This window comes from Ambystoma mexicanum, chromosome 3q (genome assembly GCF_040938575.1).
Source record: "Ambystoma mexicanum isolate Mex_15411 chromosome 3q, UKY_AmexF1_1, whole genome shotgun sequence".
Lineage (NCBI taxonomy): Eukaryota > Metazoa > Chordata > Amphibia > Caudata > Ambystomatidae > Ambystoma > Ambystoma mexicanum.
Window position 1 is genome coordinate 193,455,165 of NC_090926.1, and position 24,551 is coordinate 193,479,715.

The 24,551-nt window shown below is 43.3% G+C and overlaps 1 protein-coding gene across 1 annotated transcript in view; it reads right to left on the reverse strand.

Moving 5' to 3' along the window:
• Positions 1 to 1,319: 1,319 nt before the first annotated feature.
• The window catches only part of LOC138581827 (glucose-6-phosphatase 2-like), a 75,339-nt gene continuing 52,107 nt past the window's right edge, over positions 1,320 to 24,551 (reverse strand). Inside the window, exons 4-5 of the mRNA XM_069652832.1 lie at positions 22,338 to 22,453; positions 1,320 to 2,370 (exon numbers count right to left, since the gene is read on the reverse strand). Coding sequence (XP_069508933.1) covers positions 1,856 to 2,370; positions 22,338 to 22,453 — 631 coding nt within the window. The 3' untranslated portion in view covers positions 1,320 to 1,855. The remainder of the gene's footprint in view (positions 2,371 to 22,337; positions 22,454 to 24,551) is intronic.

The following is a 24,551-nucleotide window of genomic DNA, read 5'->3' on the forward strand; positions in this document are numbered from 1 at the left end:
ATCTCACCCCTTCCTGTCTCCGTTGGCGTAGCCCAGAGTTCAAAACTGTCTCCTTAACAGGGAGCCATTGGAGTACTACTGTCCAAACCAAGTGTCACTCTACATTAGTATGCCACAGTCACACAAATCTAGCTCGGTGGCATTGTGCAGTGACCTGGAAAACCCCACGCATGCCTGGACACCATTCAGACATGGATGCCTTCAGTGTACCTTAAAATGAATTTAAATACAATTCATGATCCCATGCCTGTGATAGGAAAATGGGTCTAAAAAATGTCCCTGAATGCCTTCTCTCCCTCCCCCATCTTCATCTCTCCAGCTAAGTCCCTACATATCCACGTAGACCTCGACTTTTCATTCAAAGATCACAGCAAAAAGAAGATGCGGGCTGCTAGGCATCAGTGCTGCGTGCTTCGGTGGATCAAGGTTGCCTTCCACCAAAGCAACTTAAACTTCTCAGTACGAGCTCCAGTAGTGTCCGATATTGATGGAAGCAATGCCTTTATTGCTGTTATCCCTAATTGCACACTTGCCACGCAAATTCTTCAAAGCAACAAATCTCGCGTCAACATAAGTTTGATCATATCACCGCCATGCTTCTAGAGCCCTCTGGCTCCTTCTTCAGGTTCACATAGAATGAATCATCACAATTGTCATCATTAAAACCTTACATCACAGAGTAGCTGACTACCTGCGGCCGATGCAGCGCCTTGCTGGATAAATATGCACAATCTGCAACTTCACTGCAGTGCTCTGCCAAAGACATGCAACGAAAAGACCAAGGGCCTTCTCAAAGGTGTGGCGCTATTAGAAGTGCCAGCACTCCCCAACTGAATAGTAAAAGCCGATTACCCCATGATGGCTACTCCCCATTCTCAAGTCCCATTGGGCTTCACAGAGAAAGGTTGGTATGTCTATATGTAATTATACCCCCACTGCCACCATTAGCACAGTTTTCCGTGGCGGTAACACCTCCACTAACTAGCAGGCAGTTTAACACCCAGAAAATGGTGGAGTGGTAAAACAAGTGATAACCATATTGATATGTGTTTGACCACTAACCTCTAATGAGGCCCCAAGAAGCAGGCCTTGCCAGTTTGCGCTTCCACCATTTGGAGCTCACTGGCATCAGAGCTGAAGTTTGCAGCCTCCTTACTAACATACAGAAATTAACTCAAAATCCTTTTGGTCACACTCCATTATCCCCAACACCAAACCTAACTCCTCATCCAACCATCACACTGGACTAACTCTTTTTGTCTACCTTATGTGTATAAGACAATATCCCAATCATGCATCCACTGGAACATATTTTTTTAAACATTTTTTATTTGTATTGTTCCACTGATATAGAAAGGTAAGGGTGCATTACATGTCAATAGATTGAGTTCCATAGATTGCCCTTCGGCACCCAGAGACTGATCCCTTTGACTCCCTGCCAGAAGAGCAAACCAGGACTTCAGGAAACATATACTTGGCAGTAGAGAGTGCATGGTACGTGCCTCAGGGTGTACTCCAATGCTTTGCAATTCTTGCATCAGTCTCTTTTAATTGGCAGTGTTCGAAAAAGACTACCATGTCCAGGAACCCGCTCATTCGAACCTGTAGTGCTAACTGGAAGCTGGACTTGGTCTACAGCTTTCATAGGTTTATCAACTCTTCTAATGAACCTTTTCACCACAATAAGCTAGAGACAAGGCGAGTGAACAAAGGGGCACAGTTGGATTAATCATGACACTATAGGTACATTTACAGCTGTTGGCAGGAAACATACTGCTGAGAGCAGCTTGTCATTTGCTGGTGGATATGTTTAAATATCAATATTTTCTTTGCTCGTAGCCCCTTTTAGGGAGTTTCATACATAGGCCTTCTCCCCTTTGCTGTTTGTGATTTGTTGAACACAGTACGGTACAAAGGTCACAACGGTGAGCGGAATTGCTGTGCATTTACAGAAAGATAGGGCATAAAACATATATGGGTTGCGGGTCGGGATGCTAAATTGATCAAAACAGTAAAGAAGAAACAAGGAGAGAATCACACACAGTGCTTTGAAGCTTCCCGGGGGTGCATACCCTTTTCCATGACTCAGGGGTGAAACTCTTGAGTTGACTGCCAGCCCCAAGCCAAAGAGAGCCCCCAGGTTTCGGTAAAGGCCAGCAAACGGCATGGTGTCCATGTGGATCCAGTCTGGCGTGGCGCACCATTTGGTAGCCTTCTCCACTGACCACAGCAAGTCCACGTCAATGAGTTTGAGGAGCAGATAGAAACCAAGCGCAAAGAGGAAAAGGACCAAGCTGACCATGCTGTACTGCCTGCCACTGGCATTGTAAATCCAAAACGTGTGGTTGAAGGCCTCGGCAACAAGCATACCTGTAAAAATGGTGAGAACAAGACCCGTCAGTATTGCACGTAGTTATAAAAACAGATTGTTCAACCCAATTGTTTTGTGCTCACTGCTTTTTTCTTTACGATAAAGGTATCGATAACCATTAAAGGGGATATAACGTTTTAAAACGTTAAAGTCATTACCAGTTGGACCTTGGAGAACTCTAACAGACCTGTAGAAAAATGTGGAACAGCCACATTTTTAAGCCTTCTAGTTGGGTCCTGTGGGCCGCCATCTTTTTCACTGCCTTTTGTGGTACCATGGCTTCTGTTACAAACTACCTCTACTGATCACTGCAGGACATTTTCTACAACTTTTTGAGCTAATGGCCATTGGGACAACGTATCAGTAATAAACTGTAGGGAACGTGTTTCAATTATAATGAGCAATGATGCATTTCTGAAATTGACTAATTTGTAAGTGATACATGTATGAGGCTATTTTGCAATGACAATTTGATCCTCTTTCCACCTGTCTTTTCTTCCCCCTCTCTTTACTCTTACCTCTTTTCTTTTTGCTATCTTTTAAATTATCTTTCATTATTTTCTTTTTTGTCTTAATTTTTGTTCTAATCATCTTTCTTTCCATCCTTTGTTCCTTTCCAGCTATTCCTTCTCTATTTTGATGTTAGTGCCCTTTGACATTATTTGACAAGCCTGTTAGACCTAATTACTCTTAACACTTTCGAAAGAACAAAGGTTTAAAATAAAACATTTAGTAACAGTTCCTCTTTTAAAAAAGTCTTCCCATCTGATGTTTCTAAAGTCTTCTTTGAGGACTGGACCCAGAGAAATCCCTGGAGAGGTGGGGCTAACAACAATACAATGTTCACAAATACTATTATCTAGTAATTTCAGCTATTATTACCTAAGACTCTCTATCCATGAATACTGTAGACCAATAAAAACCCTCTACTTGTGGGCATAGACATATTGACAACAAGGCCCACTAGGTCCAGCCTTAGGGCGGCAGTTTGCCAGAGGGGCGGCATTTTATTGAAGTTTATTTTCAATTTACTGGTTGTCATTTTTTAAATATAAAACCAATTTTCATTGGCTGATCCACAACAGTGCAAGAAATGTTGAGCTGTGGGCAATCTTTCCATATGACAGCTGAAGTCTTCGATGGCAAAACGTGTATATATGCTTGATATTTGCAAAAGCTATATTGCTCTGGGAACTTTTGTTTAAAAAAAGAAACTGCGTACCAAACCCAGCGTGCTTTAGGTATGTAGTGATTCTGTAGTGATTCAGTCATACAACTCTCAGAGACATATATGACAAATATGATGTTCTTTGGTCATTCTTATCTTCCCAAAATGCTCTTTAATATGCAAAACAGCCCAAACCTCATTGGTTGTATTGGTGCCAATTCACATTATCTTTGGAGTTCTTTCTAAACAATACACACGTACACTGTGTTAAGCAATCACTTTTATATTCCAATTCACAGCATACATTTTATAAACAGTTGCAAAAATTAGGGTTTTTTCTTTCAGAAAAGTAAAGGTTAAAAATGATGCATCATTTCACAATATTACACGCATGCCTATTAAGTCAAGCACAGAGTCCCCACAGCTGGCACTAAAAGGATGTTCTGAAGCATGCAATAATTTCCCTCCCCAGCCCCACATTTCAGAGGTCTGTGGCTGTCCAAAAGGTGCAAGCATGAAATAGATCATAGAGAAATTAAAATGAATGTACCAAGTGCGTCAAAAAACCTGTGAAAGGATACCCAAAGCCATAGAAAGGTGAGAACAAAAACTGTTTGCCAAAGGTACGCACTGTTTCACAGATGTAAAGGTATCCCGTAAAGATATCCATTCAGCCATCTTTACAGAAGATGCTCAGTACTAAGCAGGCAAATGGCATCTCTGCTGGGTTTATCATGTGTCTTTGATGACATTCTACTGCACACTCAGTAAGATCAGGAGAACCAACTGCAATGTGTGTCGCACAATGCATAACTGTGATCCTTAGAAGTAATCTTTATGTTAATTATATTTTAAATACAAGGCAGGACATTTACTGTGAAACAGTATTTCAAATGACGCTAGGACATCTATATCTATACCCACACATCTCAAAATGTTCCTATGTATTGTACAGTCCAACCAACTCTATGGAGTTAACAAACATTGATGGTCTAAACAACACCCACAAAGCTAATATTGTGCTGGAACACCCAAGATGCGTTGCTCATTTTTACTCTGGGAGTGTTGGGCATTTTGAACAATTGCACGAACAGCAATGGTGTAAACAGTGTGTTCCACTTCATTAGGTATAAAATGTGCCTGCATTGTGCAGCTACGAGGAATGCTGTTGCTTCCCACACATGAATGTTCGGGGTCGCCCTTATCCATTACGCCACTGTGAGAATGCACAGCCAAAGATTCCAAAAACTTTCTCCAACTGTCTTTACTGAGGTGTTTATGCCCAGGCCGAGTTTACAAATTTCACTTGGGATTTTGCCATATTGTAATGGCGTTCCAGCCCAATGGATTGGAGGTACATCGGCTGAAGCAGGTAACTCTTCTTATTTCCATTTTACCCCTGCTAACACCAGAGCTGTAACCAGGAGAAGGGGGTTGAGTTCTTTTTATTCAACATTTTTATAAGATGTGCCTGTACCACTTGCTTAAACTTTACCAAGTGACAAGACCAGAGGCGGAATGTAGTTATGTTGCATTAGTATTAAAGACCAGTCGAGGTGCTTCTCATAGTGTACATTTGTGAGAGAAACCAGATATTAGCATTGAAAACATAATTCCTCATTCCAACCTTCTCTCACTTGTGTCCAGTTGGCAGACAGCTTATGTTCTTATCACTTCCTCTAAAAGATTGTTTTCGTACTTAACCGAAAGTTGACAATTAGTCGTAACAATTACCTCTAGTGCACTCAACTGTAGAACACACTACCTTCTCCAAATCTTGGGCAGCAGAGACCTGAAAACACTCAGCTAAAATAACATAGAAGATGACGGGCTTGATTTAATAGAGAGGAAGCAATAACTTTCTAATCCCTGCAACCTTAGAAACATCCTTATAATGTTATGGAGACAAAATGGGGGTGAAGGGGCATAGTTTGGACAATGTGGACAGAGTTTGTTGAAGGGGCAGAATGTGGTGAAGGTGCAGAGTCTGGCAGATGTGGAGTAAAGTTGGGGTGGGCGCATGCACTTATTTGAGCCTAGGGCAGCAGAAAGCCTAAATATGCCACTACTTGTGGACAAAGTTCTTGGAAGACGTGACCCAAAAATAGCTCTGTATTAAGAAGTGGTACTAGTCCTGTATACCTGCCAGTGTTTGGGTGTTGATAGGGGAATAGGGATATTTGATGTTCCTTCATGGCCTCCTTGATCAGTAAAATGCAACCAGGTTCCCACAATTGTTTAGCAAGATAAACCATCTATATTTCTGTCGAGGGGTAGGGTACATAGCTTGCTGCTGGGTGCCTTTAAAGTCAGTGAAAACAAGCGACAAGAGGTGGGTAGATCCGGGTTGATTCTGAGGGGGCAATTACTTCATATATAGTTATCTTGTTAGTGGTATACTGCTTCGTTTTCAAAACGGTATTCTGTGTAACTAACCTGGAAACAGTTTTTCATGGATTTATTTTGAAATGCCCAAATCTTGACGAGCTTTTGTTTAATCACCAGCCTGGTCTTGTGGTGTGTCGTGGATCATGCTCCCCGGATTTTCCTCTTTTATCAGCACCACCTTATGCTCTAGTCCGCGTCTCTCAGTGAAGCTTGGGTTTCAGTGTAAGAGAGACAGGACCTTCTCTCTGCCACGCCCTACTTCCTATTTTTTTGGTGGGCAACTTTCAGAGGTCATTTGCTTTTTTTCTGAGAGAAGGTAAGATGTTCCTGCTCCAGAAACATTGAGTTCAGATTTCAAACATGATTCTTATACCACAGTGTGTCAACCGGGCATTTGGCTCAGGTGCTGATAGCGTATTTTCCTACAGCTGCACTCTATATCAGCTGGTTAATATCCCCAGCCCTCCATTCTTTGTGGATTTAGCAGCTGGTATTCAGGGTAACGGTTTCCTGAATGGGAACATAGAAGCAACAACGAAAAATTCTGTCTTAAGATCATTTAAGCTCAGACAGTTTTATAGCATCAACTGTTTTAGTAAATTGGCCCTATTATTGGCTGTTATCATATCACTGCCTGTGAGATGTGTGAATAAGCATAGGTGCAAAAACCTGTTGAAGTAGTTAGTGTGGCAGTTACGCAGTTAACATTAGTGGGCAGGAACAAGGAAACCCCACGTGGCAGCTCCCAACTATTATCTGCTATTGAGAGACTGGTGTGCATATCTTTCTGACACGAAGGGTAAACACCAGTAAAGGACTTTTCGGGGGATCCAAAGTATCTGGCTTCTCAAAAACCCAGCAACATCATTAGGGGTGCTTGCCTTTGGACTGCTCTAGATAATCTGTTTTCTCTCATTGGTAAGCGCGTGCTCGTCACTCTACCCTATTTGAATTCAGACCTCCATTCCCCCCATACAATGGTATGTTTTCATATCAATCTTCAGATTTTTCACCGCTCTCCAGAGGATTTTGTACAAGAATTGTACATTTTAGATTCTATATTTTGACTACATCAGTAATCAATTGGACAACACCTTTAGTGTAGTGTCAATATGGTATCCAGTTGTATTAACAAAAACGAAAACACTGAATCACATTGAAAGTGATTTGGTTTAGTTTATTTATTTGTAGAGTGCTCCAAGTCCGTAGGCCTCTGGGTGCTAAACTTGCAGGTTACATAAGGTACAAACAGCGAGTACAGGAAAAGATACAGAAGGTGTTGCATATATACAGGATACAATAAAGAGTGCAGCAATGAGATACATAGGGCGTTGCATGAAACATCATATAGGATATACATACATATATGCATACATAGATAACAGCTTATGGTTATATGAGCAGCCTACGGTCTTGCTCCTGTAGCCAAGCCTTAGCCTTTTTCTGGAATAAAAGGTAGGACGATTCCTCTCTTAATGATCTTGGGCAGCAGAGACCTGAAAACACTCAGCTAAAATAACATAGAAGATGGCGGGCTTGATTTAATAGAGAGGAAGCAATAACTTTCTAATCCCTGCAACCTTAGAAACGTCCTTATAATGTTATGGAGACAAAATGGGGGTGAAGGGGCATAGTTTGGACAATGCGGACAGAGTTTGTTGAAGGGGCAGAATGGGGTGAAGGTGCAGAGTCTGGCAGATGTGGAGTAAAGTTGGGGTATGCACATGCACTTATTTGAGCCTAGGGCAGCAGAAAGCCTAAATACGGCACTGCTTGTGGACAAAGTTCTTGGAAGAAGTGACCCAAAAGTAGCTATGTATTAAGAAGTGGTACTAGTCCTGTACGGGGGCGTTCCAATCATTTGCTGCTAGCACTGGGAAGCTGACTCCACCTGCTCTTTGTTGCTTGAAGTGTGGGATATTGACGCAGTGCGTCTTGGCGGTTCTAGTTGGGCGAGTGATAATATTGGACAGGTAGATTGGAGCCTGATTATATATTAATAATAATTAATAATTTAGCATTTATATAGTACTACAAACCCTCAGGTTCTGAGTGCTGCTTATTATTACCCACGGTGTGTGGTGCTCATTTATCGACCTCGGAAGGATGAAAGGCTGAGTTAGGTGCTGCCGGGATTCAAACCTGCGTCTGCAGGCTCTGCACGGATACCAAAGTGAGCTCTCTACTCGCTGTGCTATTTGACCAGCTTGTGGGTGAGGGATAGTTTTTTCAAGGCAATTCTTTGCTTGATGTTGAGCCAGTTCCGGGAGTGTCTTGTTTCTTAGATGTGTTGTTTCCTTGGAATATTCAAGGCTGCTCTAATAGCGTTATTTTGAATCACTTGCATTTTATTAAGGTTTTGTTGAGAAGTGCCAAAGTACAAAGCATTACAATAGTCGAGTTTGGATAGGACTAAGGCTCTTGCTATTGTGATGCAGTTAGGCTGTGTCAGAAAGGGTCTGCAGGCGGTGAGGAGTTTACAAATGTGGGCGGACGATGAGGCCATGGCATTGGTTTGTCTCGCTAAGGAGAATGCGGAATCAATGTAGATACCTAAGGTTTTCACAACCTTGGAAACTTTAATTATGTTACGTCAATGTTAAAGGAGGTGAATAGGTCATCAAGTTTGTTTAAGTTAGCAGCTGATCCTAGGAGAAGCAACTCTGTCTTCTCGTCGTTGAGACAGAGCCCGTGCTACGCCATCCAGGCTTGAATGATGAGGTAAATGTCATTAAGGATTTTGCTGTCTATAGTGTGATCGCCAGTGATGGGGATGAGTATATGGGTATTATCCGCATAATTAGTGTAGGTAACACCCAGATAGTCAAGATCATCAAAAATGGGCTTGGTGAACACATTATAGTAGGGGACACGCAAGATCCCTGGGGGACGCCACAGGTGTCCGGCGTGGGTTCTGCAGAGGCTGAAGGTGCAAAGACCCTCATGGATCTGTTGTTGAGGAAGTACTGGATCCAGGCATTTACTTGGTCCGAGAAGTGTGCAGCAAATGAGAGGTGTTTACAAAGAATGTTGTGGTTCACCAGATCAAAAGCTGCTAATAGGTTGAGAAGTAAAAGCAGGGCCAGTTCACCTTTGTCTTTGAGGATCTGTATTTGAGTCTTGAGGTCTATCAGTGCTGTTTCATTCCCATGTCTAGGTCTGAAACCTGATTGTCTAAGACCCAACAGTTTGTTGGCTTCAAGATATTGCTGAATCTGAAGGTAGGCCGCTCAGTACAGAATTTTCAATACAAAATGTACAGTTGTGATGGGGCTGTAGTTTGAAGGATTACTCGGGTCTAAGGTGGGCTTTTTAGGACCGGGAGAACCCAAGCGTCTTTTAGGTTATTAGGTACTGTGCTCGATTTAAATGAAGCATTCAGAAAGGAGGTGATGAATGGGGCCAGTTCCTTCACAGCCTACTTAATAAGGGGAGCGGGGCAAGTGTCTCCCTGACAGTTTGAAGGTTTTAGTTTTAGCATAGTAATTTCATCATGTAGTGCCTTCTAGATGTTAGTACACCACATGATGTCTTTCGTACATGTGTCCGGAGGTGGTGCGGGCGATTCTAGCTCTTTTGAAATGTTAGAGTTCCTTAGTGCTAGACTTGGCTTGAGTTATTTGGTCATTATAGTTATCCTTTTTTTAGCTTGGACTATGGCTTCTTTATATTTAAGGGATGATATTGAGAAGTTGTCTTTATTGGCTGAAGATGGGGTACTTTTCCATAGTGCCTCAGAGGTTCTTTTCAATTTCCTTAACATCTTGAGATGCAGGGTGTACCATGTGTTAAGGCATGCATGTGGTTTGGATTTGCGTAGTTTAAGTGGTGCTAATGTATTGATGGCCTTAAGAATAGTGTGATTGCACAGGTCGACTAGGGCCGTGGGATCTGAGAGAATTGTGCAAGGGTTGATGATAGGTTGGAGTGAGGATATTATTTTCTCAATGGTCAGGGTGCGTTTATTTCTAGTTCACATGGCTGGTGCTTGATTCTGTATATTAGGAGGAGAGAATTATTTTATGGTGAACGAGAATAGGTGGTGGTCGGACCAGGCACAGGGAGTGTTGGATTGGATGTCGATGTTGCAATTAAAGTCAGCTAACCAATCTAAGGTTCTGCCCTTATTGTGTGTTGGTTCGGTAATGCAGTGAGTAAAACTTAATTCAGAAATTGTGTCTTTGAGGGCACAAGTATTGAGGTCTTTAAGGTCTTGAAAACCTAAGTTAAAGTCGCCCAGGATAATGACTTGTGATTTGGTTTTGGTGTTAGTGGATAGTAAGTGAGCAATATCGTCTTAGAAGGTGGTGGTCGGTCCTGGTGGTCGGTAGATTAGGTGGATTGTGATAGTGGCTATGGGTGAGAAGGGGAGTTTAGTGGATACAAGTTTGGCTGAAGGCAGGGTTGGGTTGTTAATGCTTCTTAGGCCTAGTGAGGTTTTGTAGATGAATGCGATACCTCCCCTTTTAGAAAGGTTGGTCTCTCTGTCAGATCGGATGATGGAGTAATTCTTAGGTATAGCTAAGGCAAGAGACGGTCCTGATGCAGCATGCAACCAGGTCTCTGTGATGGTTATAAAGCCGAAGGTCATGTTGGGTAATATCGTCAGTGATGTCTAAAGCGTGGGTGGATAAAGATCTAGCATTGATGAGGGCAGCTTTAGTTTGTGATGCTGGATTCTCCTGGTTGCTTGTAAGAGGCGTAGTGCTGTGCTTGGGAACGAAGGCTGTTGATGCTATGTTGACTGGGGAGTTGACTGCTAAAGTGGTACCTTTAGTGATAGCATAATGCCGCTGTGGGAATCTGGAGCTTAATCTGAGATTCCTGAGGTACGTGGAGCAAGGGGTAGTGGAAGGTGATGTAGGTGTGGATGGTTGGGGTGGCTGGATGTGGAAGGGAGTGATTGTGTGGGGTGCTACTGTACTATGGTAGGGGGGTGCCGGGAACGTGTGCTGGGCTTTCACATCAGGAGGTAAACATGGGAGTTGGGGTCTTTATGTTGATAACGACTGTGGAGAAATGAGTTTAGTGTGTTGGCAAGGTGGTAGGAACCGTGATGATGGTATGGAGACAGATAGTGGGAGGCTCAGTGCCTTAAACAATTGTCTGTAAGACGCTCTGGTATTAGTATGTGGGTCCATAGAGGGTGGTGGATGAGAGCTAGGTAAGGTGAATACTTTGGATAGATATAGGCTGACAAAGCAGTTTGTGATGAAGGCCACGGGTTGGTGAGCTAGACGCATGGCTCTTTTCTACATAGATTCTGCGGGGTAACTGAATGTGCACCATGAATAGACAAAGTACAGCTAGGCTGTAGGTGAAAGACTAGTAAGGGCAATAGTTACAGACCCTTGGTCAAGTTAACCTGCGATGGCAGGCATATAGGATGAGCAGTTGGGTGTCTGCAAGGCCGGTTTAAAGTCTGCAGTGGGTGTGTCTACAGGCGCAGGCATACAGAATCAAGCGTATAGATTCTCTATGGCGAGCAGGACGATTTGGATAGCGTACTAACAAGTGGGCAGACGATAAAAGCCATTCGTTTCAAATGTTGAGTTCACTATGCAAAAAGCTGTGTACAGACATAATAGTATCGAAGAGGAGGCTAGCATAAACACACAGCGCATACTAATGCGACCAAACGAGGTAGTGATGATTTGAAAACTTTTTCACAGTGCAAATCTAATAGGTTACAAATGAACAATATATGGCAGTCTGTTAGGAAGATCACTTGTGCAAGATGTGATACTATACAGAACAGAATTATTTTGCATAGGATATTAACATGCACTTGCTCGTGAGTGTAAGCAAGATCGTAGTGGACATAAACAATTGCAATATCAATCTGGTGATATAAGGCAGTTAGACAGTATAGACAGTTGAGGGGTGGGACTACAGCATTGGGCAGCGCACAGTAAGCATGACGGCATCAATATGCACAATAAAACCCGAAGGCTGTTTGGTCGAAGAATTCCCATTCAAGGGATGTTTGCAATGTATGATGGGGCAAGGTTACGTTATATTTTTTTAAAGGCACTATCCAAAACTTTCCCCAAATATTCTAAGACTGGAGATTGATTATATAAATGCACCAATCCAAAAATATGTTGGGGTGGGTGTTTAGTGCCTTTAAAACAAAAATCGAATCACTTTTCGGTATCGTTAATATCACAAATATGTGCCTGCCAAGGGTTTATCAAATGAAATAAAGGTTTAGTTTTGGCAATAATAATGTTGGTCCATTGTGTGATAATTGAGATGCTAACTGATGCTTAGGTGAATCGGCGCTAGCTTCCCACAAGAGAAGCATTTTTGTTTCCTTTTTATTATTTCCTATTATATATTTATTACTTTATCCATAAAGTGCTGTTGTATCTGTATGCACGATTGCATTGTGTGATATGTATTTTTTGATTCAATCTAGCGGTGCGTGCACATGAGCAGTCAACGTCTTTTTTTAATGATTTTGAACATGTATTTAGTATATTTGTTGGTAATTTGGTGTTTTTTGCACTCTTTCTCTCTATACATGTATATATCTATTATAAAATTTCTATAGGTAATAGACCTTTACAAAGGAAAATGCTAAAGAATTGTTCTTTGTGACTTCTGTTTTCATTTATGAAAGTTCATCAAATATGGAAGGCATCTGATCTGAATCTGATCACTTATTCCAGATTTGGCAACATTTTTATGTGTAAAATGATTGATGAATGAAAATGGTTTTGCGTGGGCATTTGGCTAGAGGCTGAATTATAGCTCTGTTTCCATTTTCAAGATTCTTGTCTCACTCCTAGCCCTCAGATTAGAGTATTGCATCCAACAACATTTCAACAATTCCATCATGCAAATGTGAGGGATTCACGGTTTGAGATAAAAAAGCGTATGGATATTATATTTCAGTTCATGCGAAATGAAGTGAATTCTGCATGACACACAAACGAATATCCGTCGAGCAAACCTAACTGGGAATACATGCACAAAGTCCAAAAGGAGAAATGAATTAAAGTGTGCTCCGCCCAGCATAATACACACACAGCCCTGCCCGCACACTCAATATGGAATACAAGTGCAGTAAGTTCACATCTTCAAGTCATCATAGTTCCAAGCCAGTCAGGAGGAGTCACAAAACACTGCCTCAAACCTGAACTCTGAATGAAGAAAAGGAGAAGCTGGGAACACCAGCAAAACAACGAAAAATAAGAGAGCCCAAACCGCCAGTGCCATTAGGAAAGCTGCCAAATACATGAATGTTGGAAACCGTGTTAAGTAAACGCCATTGACGTGACAACATACAAGGCAAAATGTGTGAACCATTTGTGAATCTGACAAAATACACTACTCAAACTTAGGCAACTAATAAGACCAAAACTGGTTACAGAATTGCTGCCAGAAAAAAATGAGCCACAGCAAAAGGCAGAAAATGCACAAGGTCAAGGGGAAACACATGCACTGCAGCAGTGTTAGTAAAAAGGTCAAAGTCTTTACTTTGTAATTCACTTTTTATTTTTTCTTGGTATGAGGCACAGATTAGGCAGCTGAGGTGCATACACAGTTGCCTTTCAGATGCTAATTTAATGCTTACAGTTCTTAAAGCACACACTTTTAACACCCTTTAGGTTCTCGCAAACTCTCCAACCAAACATGTGTTAGACACATAGGAAACAAATCACCTTTCAAAATGTTCCTGCAAAAACGACATTAAACCTTACACATGTTAAAACTGTTCCTACCTACAAAAGTACATAGTGGAATAAAGAATGTTCCAGGAAACAAACATAATCATAGGTCACATAGAACAAAGCATAAGGCATACTTAAAATATCACATAGAGGAAAACATTGCATCATTCTCATGTACACACAAAAATCGCAAATGTATGTTAAATGCAGTGCATGAATATGCCAATAGAGGCTGCAATAACCCCAGAGCAAATACTGACCCAAAACGACTATAACAAAAAGAAAATCAGACACTACTGAAACATATTATGACCCTGAATCAATTATTACTCAATCTAAACAGACCTACCTAAACCTATCACCTACCTGGCAAAAATACTAGAAAGTTACATCTATAAACAAATCTTGGAATATGTAGAAAACAACTGGCTTTTAGATTAGGCACAATCAGCCTTCAGATCCATCAGAGGAACGGAAAGTGCACTACTATCTATATGGGACGATCTAACGATCACCTCGGATATCAAGTCAACACTAATACTACCCAATCTCTCAACAGGCTTCGTCACAGTAAACCACAAAACACTCATCACAAGACTACAATATATTGGGATCGGCAACACAGCTCTATGCTGTCTGAGAAACATAAGGGTATTCTCCCATTTAAACCCCCAAGAGTCTTATATTCAGGTGGCCTGGGGAGGGCCATCACTTTTGGATCCCAACCCTGGGGGCGTACAAGCGAGGGAGGATCACCTGAGTAGGGGAGGTTGAGGTTGCTGTCAAGAGAATGCCCTAAGGGAGGAGCAGTGTTCTAAGCAGACAGTGGTGGCAGAGGAAGTCCCAGATGCCTTCATGGGATTCCTTGACTCCCATAACCCAACTCCTGATGGCAAGATCCTTAGGTCTTGCCCTATCCATCATGGCCCCAGAGCAAGTAGAGGGAGGAAGGCAGAAGCGACACTGAGAGCAAGATGTATCCATTCTCTCCAACTCATAGGGAAAACCACCTAAAGCCCTATTCACATAGATCATCAGCAGATAAGAAAAGGGGGACACCTTCCTCCCATGGGGACAAAAAAAACAGGATAAATCCATAGACCCCCTGCCAATATCCAGATAAGGTGACCAGCCATCCACCCAAATCCTGTTATCCTCTTAAACATTCTCCGCTAACCTCAAGAGAATGTTTACATCTCAGGTTATCTCCCTCTCCCCTTTCCAGTAGATACTGAGATGAGTAGGAGGCCATTAGGAGCAAAAGGGATTACCCATAGAGATAACATGGGGAATGTAAGGGCAACCTACTCTAGAGAAAACCACTGTCCCAATAAGAGTCAGTGTCATGATGCCTACCCCTGGGGAACCAGACCAGGTCCAGCAACCCCGGAAGCAGGCATCAAGTTATTTTGAGCAAGTCCAAAAACCCCTGCTAGGGGCTGTTTGGGTGCGGTCCTGGCACCTATGGTGCCAGGCTCATATGGAGAGTCAGTCCTGGCGCCATAGGCCCCAGGCTCATAGAGTAGAGCTTACCTGATGCAGACCATGCTGCAGAGCTCCAAGCCAAATGAGGCTTGGAAGGGCTATTTTATCTAGGGACTATTTTGTACTCGGGTGGGGCTGGGGAGGAATACTTACCTGGGACTACTTTGGAGGCTATTTAAACCACGCCCGAAGAGCAGCACACGCTTCGCGTTATTCTGCATCAAGCAGCGTAACGCTCACCGTGTCTGCAAGCCTGCATCCAGTCTTCTGCCACGCCCGCCTCTGTCTGCAGCTTCTAGAAAAAGGGAGGAACAGAAGGAGAAGAGGTTAGAATAAGAGCAAAACCTTCGATCCTTACCTGAATTCTGGATCCACCGCGCCTTCTAGCTGGAAGAAAGAAGCATTTTACGCGCGCCGCCTCGCCTGCTGCAGCGCCGCGCTGAACTCACTGGCCTTTGCAGCATCCTCACGATCCACCGCATCCTTCTGCACGTTCCTGCCGCACTCTGGCACCTAAGGGGAACACAAGAACAGCAAAGGTGAGCCAAGGGAATAAACAGAGGCAATAGAAACTACCCCCATAGACTTACCTGATTACCGCTGGGGGTACTATTCCTCTTCATGGGTCGGCGTAGTCTCCATTGCATCCTCGCCGTACCACGGCCCCTAAGGGGAACAAAAGGACAACAAGGTGAGACGAAGGGACAAACAAGGGGAACTCTTCTCACCACAATAGACTTACCTAATTTTACCACCGGAGGCATTATTCCCCGAACTTCATATTTTCTCTCCACACCTGAATAAGGGAGCAAGCCACAGGTTACATTCTGGCCTTATTTTATTGAACTGTGTAGGATAAGCCAAATCCTTACCTGAACTTCTTCAGCTACCACGAGGAACTCTTCGCTGGGGTCAAGCTGCTTACTACAAGGAATCGGACAAGAGTGAAAGTCAGACATGTGAACTCTTATGAACTACTTACTTTTCGGAGTCAATATTGTTCTGGAACTCACCAATTCCTTCGAGCCAGTGAAGCAACTGGTTATCAACGTGCCCCTGCGCTCAATGCAGGATGGAGAGCTCATCTTTTCAAACCATCAGGTGAGACTATACGAGGGGACATCAAAGGTGATCTGTGGGGAGAACAGCGGGGGTGCTGGGATTTACGCTCAACCCCACGGGTGGTTAATTCCCTTTCTCCATTTACAGAAGAATATTCCTACGGGCCAAGCAAAGGAAGCTAGGTGGGCCAGCCCAGTCCATCATCTCGGCCCTACGCGTCACACTGGTGGAGACCGCAGCTGTCCAGTTCAGATCGACGCCTCTGTGGGAGCCAGGTGAGCGTAACAGTCAAGCAAAGTCAGGCATTGGTAGGTAACGATTCACACCTGACTTCACTTAACTGTGTGTTCAACTATAAAAGCTGTGGTCAGTCACAGAGACATGAGCGAGCTGGGGATGCAGAGAGGACCGGTGGAACACAGAGGCGGTGAGAAGTAGGAGCAGCAGGCAGGACAAAGACAGCACATGGAGACGTTGTCCCGGTTTGTATGGGCTGTAGCATGGGGAGGGAGCTGTGCCTCCAGGGAGCCAGAGAAATACTGCCTGCCTTACACAGGCCAAGTCCAGCAGAGTGCTAGTTCCCTTGGGGCCAGTACCGACCCAAGAGTGCCTGAGGGGCAGGTGGTGAGACCATGAGCTCAACCCTGCATTGCCTGGAGGAGCCGCCTCTCAATGTGACGCTGCCCGGTGAGTTTCACACAGAATGTGAGAGAAGTTCAGGAGCGTGCGTTTACATGAGAGTGGAGCGCGAGAAAGGCACAAAGAGAAAAAAGTGGCACAAGTAGAAAGAAAGACAAATTGTGAAAGTTTGAAAGGATTTCTAAAACTGAAAAGGCTGAAAGGGCAGCCAGAAGACAGAAAGCAAGAAAGCGAAAGAAAGTGATGCGAAAAGCAGATCGGGGCAAATGGCGTGTGAAGAGCCTGATCAAAGCAGAAAGGCAAAAGAAGAGAAGAAGTGAGTGCCCGTAGCAAGAAAGGGGCACGAGAAAGACATTGACAACTGCCTGGGGCACGTTAATGAGGTTGCAAGTGTGCACGGAAAAGAAAGCAGATTGGCAAAGTGCAAGGGGCACGTTACAGACAGTGCAAGTGCGCACGTAAAGGAAAGTAGAGAGTGTAAGTGTGCACAGAAAGGAAAGCAGAGGATAAGGGGTGCAGAAAGCAAAAAGAGGGGCAAGAGGGTCAGAGTGTCATGCCTAGGAAAAGTAAAAAGCTGTGCTGAGCTTTCAAAAGCCTCGACTCTAACCCTTTAAAGGCGGTTTATGAATCCAAGACAGAACTGTACTGAGTCATGTGTTGTGTTTGGAAGATCGAAGAGTCCTAGAGCTTGGGGGAAAGAGACCGTGAGAGGCCTATTTAAGAAATCAAAGTACATCCCGATAAATAACTGATTTTGTGTTTCAAAATTGAGAGGGGCCTGAGCTTGGGGAAAGGAACCCTAAGAGGCCTAATCAAGATGGAGACTTGTTATTTTTGTTGAACTGTTGAGAGCATTGAAGCGTGGGGAAGGAAACCCTGAGAAGCTTACAAAAGGAACTGTGTTACCATTTTCCATGGTGTTTTGAAAGGAACATTTTCTGTGGTGTTTTTGAAACTTGACGAAGCTGAAGCCTCGTGAAGGACCTGTGGAGAAGGTCTGATGAACATCTCTGTGACTTGAACTTATTTATATGACATTGACCCAGCAGTACCTGGTAAGAAGACCATCTGCAACCAGTCCTGTTCTCCATTTTTGTTGAACCACTATTTTTCTTATTTTTGAAAATACCCCCATCACTTTTTTGTATAGAGTGAGGGCAAGCATAGGTTTAGACACAGACATACTTTTATTTTAAACTCTTGGACAACAATGGCCATTAGAAACATCAGTTGAGGGAATTAACCTTTTAGAGATCGAGCCAGTCAGGCATTACACCAACCCAAGAACCTTAATACGTAAAGATTTTCCAATGAGCCCACTGGAGTCTGTGTTTTTCTTGATACCATGCCTGTCTCACATATGGTGTTGAGTGGGGTACTACTCAACTGATACAGGCAGGGGGGCCCACCAGATTAGGGAACAACATCCCTTAAAACCAAGTCCATTGACAAACTTGGACCCTAAGAAACCAGACAATCTCCTCTTCTCTGCCAGTAGATCATTTTTCCCTGAAGTAGGAGAATCAAAAACCCTAAGGTATCCCAACTCCGGGATGGGGGTTACCTTCCATCCTCTAACCCACCAAACCCTTCTTCCCATGAGAATATTAGTGGAGGGAAACTTTTTTTGCTCTTGTGTCCCCGAGATTATATGGTGCCAGGTAGAGACAAATTGGTCGTCTCCGTGGACTTACAAGTCACCATTCCCATTAACGGGCACATATATATCATACCCCGCCGGAAGAAACATTTGGAGATGTTACCACTGCTATTCTGTGGAAATTACTTGAAATGTATCTTGTTGAACATTTGTGATGATCTTTCACATGCTTGCTACAAATGATTTCAGACAAGAGTATGTCAGTCTAAAACCTCTTTGTGGATTCAATTCAGCAAAGTCTGTTTGTCCCTATACAGACTTTACAAATCCCCAGAGGATTTGTCTATTTGCTTCTTAACAACAGGTACACAGGAAATCACTGGAGCAGTGCAATGATTTATTACAGCAAAAATAACAGAGGGCACATGCACTGCAGAATTAAGAGAAATGACACACCTTTACCAAAATAAATGATGCAGCCTGCCTGCTTGTTTCTTAAATAGTTGCCCTAGCAATATTTTCTGTACTCTGTTGAAAATTGCCATTTTGGTCATCCAAGGCTCTGCACACTTCTACTGTATTTACAATCTAGCATTTTGGCTATCGAAGACCTTGTCCATTAGTGCTATATATATATTCCAGGGTCTTGTCCTTTTCTGTATCCCTGAACTACTACTGTGCTTCCTCATGTCCACTCCATATACCTTCTCCCCACAGCTTCCTGCCATTCCCCACTTCACCACCCCATCTCTGCCACACACAGTCCTCTGTCCTTCTATACTCTCCTTTAACTATGTACTCTGCCTAAAATGTATCCCTAACGCCCCCCCAATATTAATTCTCACTCTCTTCATACTCCTCTGTCAGTCCCTACATACACGGCCCTCATACCCAACTTCAGCTCTTCCTTCCCATTCTCCACTTCTTCCCATTATGTACCTGCCCTTCACCGTTCTGACAAAAAGCTTTCTGGCCACCCTACATCCTATAATCTCATCTGTCCTACTCTCATCCCATCCTGTAGATATAAATGGCCTCCATGCCTCTTTCCAACCTGGATTTCGAGGCCACCACTCTACTGAATCTCCTGAGGAAAAATAATGAAAACCATTCGCATCCCGGATGAACCCCCAGGGCATGAATGGCTTTCATGCCTGCTCAGGACGGCACACATGGCTGGTACCGGCCCTTGCTTCGCTCGGGCCCGTTTTACCCCGGGCTAGCAGGCCGTTACCGGCCGTTTACACCTTCCTGAGCGGGCATGAAAGCCACAATATTCTTCTGCCACACTTTCACTTCTGACCGCTCTAATCGTATTTCTGCCTGTCTCTCTGCGATCCGTCTGTGTTCTGCTGGACTCTATCATGACATATGATATGGCATTCATAAAGCGCCTGTACACAAGTGTTTCTAGGCGTGACAAGACAAGGAGGGGGAAAATAAAAGGAGCACAAAACTATGATCTGACTAGGGCTTGTGACATTCAGATCGTGCAAGTGTAGGGAAGAGGGAGAGAAGTACCACCTTTCTTCACCCATTGCATTTTCCCCTAACTTAATATCCCCCTCCCCTAAGACACACTTTCGTCTATTTTTGATAGCGACCTCAATCTTCCAAGTGTAGGGAAGAGGGAGAGGAGAAACACCCTGTAACCTCAATAAATACAACAAAATAAAAACATCAATTTGGGTTTTCACATTTTCTACATTAGGTACCCTTAACGAATTAAAACATGCGAGACACATACATCTTTTTAAAATCAGGTACACAAACGGAAATGTGTTTTGAGGCGGTGTTCATTAGGGAAGTAGGGGCATGTTTTCAAAATGCATTTGTTAAATTTACCAGTGCCAGAGTGCTTCACTAGACCAATTTCTAGTCCTGTTTCTTTGCTCTGACTTCTAGGACTTGTAGTTTAGCTTTTCCCAATGTAAAAGCTGGTCTTCAAGTTCCAAAAGGCAAGAAAAAGAACTCGATGGGCAAGGCCTGCATGCCATGGGTCCAGTTGAATAGCGCATCAGTCAAAATAAATCAAAATGCATTTGTAATGTTGTTGAATGCTAGGGGAATGGCATTCATTAAAAAGCAAGTTAAGGGACACCTTTCCAAAACATGTTTGTTTTACTATTATTACAGTTTGCAGTGTACAATTTTATTGATTTACATATATGTTTATTTTACAATGAAACTAATTTTGAAATATGTTACTTTGCCATGTGGTGGCTAATTCACAGAGCTCACCCTATTTATTTATATACAGGAGCAACAGTGCTCTTTTGTTCACAAAATAACATACAATAGATGGGAAATCAGATTTGATGGGAAGCAGTGAGTCTGAGGGACATTCTGACAAGGTTGTGGAAGGAAGTAAATGAAACAGTTACCGGGACAATACATAAGTGGACATACATAGATTAAGGGCAACCAACATTGGACATTTTTAAGTGCAGGTAGGCGGTACGGTCATCTGTACTCATGATATGACCATGATGGTTGAAGGGCTAGAATAGAGGCAGAGTAAGTGAGAGACAGAGGCAGGTTAGAAGTGACGGAAAAATGTTAGCTAGCAGGCATATGAGAGGTACGTTAAGAGGGTAACTCGAAGGCGAGGAGGTATGATGTTAGTATGGTTTTGAACAAATTCATGTGGACTGTTTCTCGGATGTCCGGGGGAAAAGAATTCTATGCAAGTGTAGCAAGAAGAGAGAAAGAGCGAAGCGAGAGGAAGCAGAGCGTGGGCGAGGAGCCACAAAAGTAGTCAAGGAGGCATAGTGCAGATTATGAGAAGACTTATATAGTTGGATAGAGGAGGATAGATACGATGATGCCTTAACGTGGATAGATTTGTGAACCAGGAGAACAAATGTAAATCTGGCCCTGGTTTGCATCATCAGCCTTCCAGCCTGGTGATGGGACGCGGAAGTAGGTGTGACGAGAGGGAGTTCAAAGAGAGTCCTGGTAGCAAAGTTAATGATCTTGTCGAGAGGACAGAAAGCATAGTTGGGGAGACCAAAGCGGATGTCCAGTTTAGAGAAGGCAATAGTAGATAAGAGATGCTTGGCAGTTTTGAAAGGAAGGAGGTGCCTGGTTTTCCTAATATTTAGGAGGTTGGGGTGAGCTGCTGTTCCAGTTTGGAGATGAAAGTAGTGAAGGTGTGAGAAGAGTCATAGATGAAGCAGAGGTCTCTAGCTGAAGAAGATTAGGGGAGAGTGCCATGCGGGAACTCGATAGGCAGAGGAATAGATGAGACAGAGCTTTTGGCAGGGAAGAGGAGTACCTCTGTTTTGGTAGACTTTAATATCATGGAGTGCAAAGTCATCCAATATTTAATGGCAGTGAAACAGTTGGAAGTTTTGATAGAGAGATCAGAGGAGAGTTTCGGAAAAGAGAAGATGATTTGGGTGTCATACGCAAAGAGTTGGTACGAGAACCCAAAGGAGGAGATTAGTGCCCCGAGCTCAGAAGTATAGAGCGTAAAGAGGAGCAGGCCTAAGACAGATCCTTGTGGCACATCAACAGTTAGAGGAGTGAGTTGAGAGGTGTTGTTGCTCCAGGAGACAGAGAATTGGCAAGGTGCAAGGTAGGATTCAATCCAGGCAAGAGCTTGATCACGAATCCCAAGAAGAAAAAGAGTATTACGGAGATCAGAGTGATCGACGGTGTCAAAGGCAGCAGACAGGTCCAGGAGAATTAGAATAGGTTTGAGTGCCTAACAGACGTGATGAAGTTGGACACATTCATGAGAGCAGTTTCCATTCAGTGACAGATGCGGAAACCTGTTTGTGAATACTCCCCTACTACCAAACTCTGTAGTTGGGCGGGGAGAGATCTCAACCTGATTATGTTCAGCTGTGCAAACCTGTCCCCTCCCAGAGAGGTAGACGGAGCTATCCCATCAACCCCCCTCCTGTTTCACAAAGCCCCCAATCAGAACAAGCAAGGTACCTGCTAGGACTCCGAGGATGACTTGATGTGGGAAGTGTGTAGCGACAAACACTCTGGACACGCACACGCTGATCTGAATCACCCAGAACAGTGACCAAAGGGAGATTTGGGCCAACCTTGAGAAGACAAAAGTCATAAGAATCAGTGAAAATGTCTTGTCATGACTTAACAACTGTTATCAACTTTCTTCATTGGGATTTCTGTTCACATAAATTCACAGTTGATGTTGACTGCTGGTAACAAGTAACGTCTTCCAGAGTATTGGTCGTGCAATTCAGTCAGACTTCTATTATGTCAGCTGGATCTCACTTAAAGCTCACCAAAATGGAAAAGTTATTTGCCTTTAGTAAATGTAATGGGGGTGTAGCCCAATACTCCATCTTGTGTTGCTAGAATGATCGATCTCCTATTGACAAGATAAAACACTTTGCCCACCCCCCAAGGACTTGCATGATTCTAAACTACCATGGCACAGTGTGCCTCTCCCATCCACCTTTGTCTTTCCTTTGTTTGCCCCCAGTGTGCATCTTAGTCATCAGTTCTGAAAGTAATGTGTACTAGATATAAACCCATACCTATAACTGAACCAAGATGTATCCCTGAAAGTGGGCAATTGAGTATTTTGTATCAGAGTTGTTTTAGGTAGTACCCCAGTAATCTAAGCCTCTTTGGTCCCCAACTTTAAAAACACCACCCATGAATGCCTCTTTCTACTTTCTAGAGAGCATTGAATCGGCCACCAGTAGCCTATGGAATCTTTTGAACTTCAAATGGCAATAACTGGTAGAAATGGTAGGCCTCTAAATATTCCACTTCTGTTTAATTTGATTGGTTGTGCAAATGTCTAGAAAATGATAATGTATTAAACATATGCATTGCACTGCTGTTTTTAAGAACCAACTAAAAAATATCAGAGGTTTGGACTACCGTAACCCAATGATCCTGAAGACTCGGCTTTAAAAAAAACATGCCTGTCAGCTGAAACCTAAGTTCTTAAGTTGACTTTATTGTCAAGTACTAATTACTGTTACTACATGTAATGGACAGCAATCATTTTGGTTTTGTTATTTACAGCAAATGATATGACTTGCATGCATAAAAAAATCTATATTGCAACCCTCATCAACATAATATGTTCTGAATGTGACTTGTACATTAGGTTATTTTTCGTGTAAAATGATGCTGTACATTAAGATTGTCTAGAGCAAACTGGGGCTGGCCACCCTATGGGGGCCCGAAGGGTGGTCTGGTGGGAGGGGGTGTGAGGCTTTTTGAAAATGGAGTACAGTAATTGCTTTCAATAGAAAATATAATCTTCTTAGGCAAATGTCAGTGAACAATCCACAATGATAGGTTGTTTAGCTTCACAATCCTTTGTATTGTCAACTTGATACAGTTTATCATAGAATATGAGTCAGTTTTCGCATTTCCCGGGTCCTTCACTCTTTCAGTCTCTCACATGGGTGCGAGTCCCAGACTCACAATTTGTGATGATATACATTTGGTTTACTCTCCTGCCAAACATATGATTATTTTCTCTTGGGGTTTCTCAGGGTCCTCAACCCAACAACATATGATTCTCTTCTCTCAGGGTTTCTCAGGGTCCCTTCAGGGTCCTTGAACCTCTTTCTCTAATTTCCATATTCACTCTCTAGCTCAGCCAGACGTCCAACGCCTCATGACAAACCTGCCTACCTGTTTCCCTTCTCTTGGTAGTTAACAGCGTTTCCCCAGTCTCGGCGTTGCTCTTTGAGGCTCTTGCATCTCTCTGGCGTCTGCAGTGGTTTCACAGGTCTCTCTCTTTGCTCGGTTGTGCATCCTGTCTTGCAAGCGGTTCTCTGAAGTCTGTGGTGCCCTGAGGTACGTATCGGCAACAAGCCGAATGGTCCTTCCAACATGGACTGCGTTCGAGTTCTCCTCCTCACTTCGCAGATTCTTCCCCTTAGGCTCCTCTAGGCCCGCCCGGTGCAAGAGTCCCGCAATTCCTCCTCGGAGGATCGTTCACACTGTGTCTCACAGTTGAGTTCCTTTTAAACGTGCCGACCAGCTGTATTCATTCGGGCAAATGACATCTCAAGAAAAGTTGGACCACTCACTCTGCTTCTTCCGAGTGATGCTCAGATTCAACATGATCTTCTTCACAGTACTCATTGTCAGCTCAGGTGCAGGATATTTAGTATGCTCTAACTATAGAGGGGGGATTTGGTATTTGAG